This window comes from Penaeus vannamei, chromosome 12 (genome assembly GCF_042767895.1).
Source record: "Penaeus vannamei isolate JL-2024 chromosome 12, ASM4276789v1, whole genome shotgun sequence".
Taxonomy (NCBI): domain Eukaryota; kingdom Metazoa; phylum Arthropoda; class Malacostraca; order Decapoda; family Penaeidae; genus Penaeus; species Penaeus vannamei.
This window is the reverse complement of record NC_091560.1, coordinates 37,779,343-37,781,842: the sequence shown is the minus strand read 5'-3', so window position 1 is coordinate 37,781,842 and position 2,500 is coordinate 37,779,343. Positions and strand designations below refer to the sequence as shown.

General features: G+C 45.0%; 1 protein-coding gene across 1 annotated transcript in view; it reads left to right on the top strand.

The window, feature by feature from the left end:
• The window catches only part of sea (mitochondrial citrate transporter scheggia), a 35,858-nt gene that overhangs the window by 26,121 nt on the left and 7,237 nt on the right, over positions 1-2,500 (top strand). The window contains exons 2-3 of the mRNA XM_027380782.2: positions 1,128-1,338; positions 2,217-2,440. Coding sequence (XP_027236583.1) covers positions 1,128-1,338; positions 2,217-2,440 — 435 coding nt within the window. The remainder of the gene's footprint in view (positions 1-1,127; positions 1,339-2,216; positions 2,441-2,500) is intronic.

Genomic DNA, 2,500 nt, shown 5'->3' with positions numbered 1-2,500 from the left:
TTTTTTTATATACGGAAATTTATTTGATAACTTGGAAGAGGCAAATTATGTGTTTCTTATGTGTGTGCGTGTGTGTATCAACGTATGCAGGTTGATATGAATAGCTGTGTGTATATGTATGCTACTCCCGTCACTTGTATACTGTATGTGAATAACAATATCAGAAAATACTGGCAGTCACAGAGGTAGCCAATAAGTGAAAAAAATAATAGTCAAAGATCTTATATTTTCCCTCTGTCTATGTTCCGTGTTAACTTAGTTTTTATTTCTTTTTTTCTGTAGTCAAAGTGAACGTGATTTTGCTCGATTTTTTCGGTTAGCGAGAAAAAAAAAACAGATACTGGGTAGATTATTCCTTGAAGGTGACATTCAGAGGTTCATGTGGTTATTTTTTTATGTGATTTGTGGCTTGATATTTATTAATTTGTGGCATTTATCAGTATGTTTATTTCTCCTGATATCATTAATATGGTATGCGTTTTTGTTTTATACATTTTTTTTTTCACGCGTGTGCGTGGCTATTAAAAAAATCCTTTTCTCACGTTTTCAAAATTTGCGGGAAGGGGGTTATTCTGATTGAACATTTTCGCATTGTTGTTAGCATTTATATATATATATATATATATATATATATATATATATATATATATATATATATATATATATATATATGTATATATATATAAATACTCTTCATCTTTATCCTACTCTTCCTCCTCCTCAACCTTCCTGCTGGTGCAGCTCCTCTTCTTCTTCATCCTTCTCCTCCTCCCCTTCTTTCACCCTTCAACCACTTCTTCATCCTCCACTCCCTTCACCACCACTACCCTCCCTTTCAACCCCCTTCTTCCTTCACCCCCACCACTCCCACCAGCAGCCTTCAAAACTGACCCGACTCCCTCTCTCACTCCCTCCCTCGTACCTACCCCCCATCATCCATCCCCACGCCCCCCTTATCCCCCTTTCCTCTCCTCAGCCACCCCCGAACCTCCCCCCTTCCCCTCTCCTCAGCCACCCCTGACCTCCCCCCTTATCCCCCTTTCCCTCTCCTCAGCCACCCTCACCCCTCCGCCAGCCTCCCGAACTGGCCCGCCCGTATCTCACTCTCCCGCCCCCCTTTCCCACAGGTGGCATCACGGGCGGCATCGAGATCTGCATCACCTTCCCGACGGAGTACGTGAAGACGCAGCTGCAGTTGGACGAGAAGAGCGGCGGCGCCCGACAGTACAACGGCATCGGGGACTGCGTCAAGAAGACCGTCCGGAGCCACGGCGTCCTCGGGCTGTACAGGGGCCTCTCCGTCCTGCTCTACGGCTCCATCCCCAAGTCGGCCTGCAGGTGAGGAGGGCGGGGGAGGAGGAGGGAGGGAGAGGGTGAGGGGGCCATTAGGGGGGAAAAGGAGTTGGGAAGGAGGTGAGGGGGTAGGGGAACTGGGAAAGGAGATGGGAGGGTGGGCATGGGAATTTGGAAAGGGGACATGGGGAAGGAGGCAAGGGGATTGGGAAAGGTGAAGGGAAGGGGGACATGGGGAGGAGGAAGAGGATGGAGTGGGAGATATGGTGGTGGGGAGGGGGATAGGGGGCACAGAAATGGGAAGAGGAACCGAGGGAAGGGGGAACGGGGAATGAGGTAAAGAACATGGGGAGGTGGGAAGAGATCAGGGGAGGTAAGAATGGGAATGGGGTTGGGAGCAGATGGGAGTAGGGGAATCATGGAGGGAATTGGAATGGGAATGACGAACAGATAGAGAGGAGGAATAGGTAGGAAGAAAGAATGCACACACGCACACGCACACTCACAATCACACTCACACTCACTCACTCACACACACACATACTCACACACACACATACTCACACACACACATACTCACACACACACACACACACACACACACACACACACACACACACACACACACACACACACACATATATACACACACACACACATACACACATCCTCATGTATATATATATATATATATATATATATATATATATATATATATATATATATATATAGATATATATATATATATATATATCTTTAATTGGAAGGATTTATGACATGGTATTCATTTATTATTTAATTTTTTCACATATATACCGTATGCTTACACATGTAGCTACTTCATTTATTTCCATTTTTTATTCAGGGCTTCTAGCAAATGCTGCCTTTGAATATCCACAATAATATCTACCATTGCCTTACAGATTCGGAGCCTTCGAACAGTTAAAGAAACACAGCGTAGATGAGAAGGGGAACTTGTCTCCCGGAAAAAGATTACTGTGTGGCCTGGGTGCTGGCGTTACAGAGGCTATCTTTGCCGTCACGCCAATGGAGACGGTCAAGGTGAAGTTCATCAATGATCAGCGTTCTGCCAATCCAAGATACAGAGGCTTCTTCCATGGGATCAAGTGCATTATTGCAGAGCAGGGTAAGTGGGGCATAATGATGGTGCAGTTTTTGTGTATGCAATTTTCAAGTATAGTTTTTT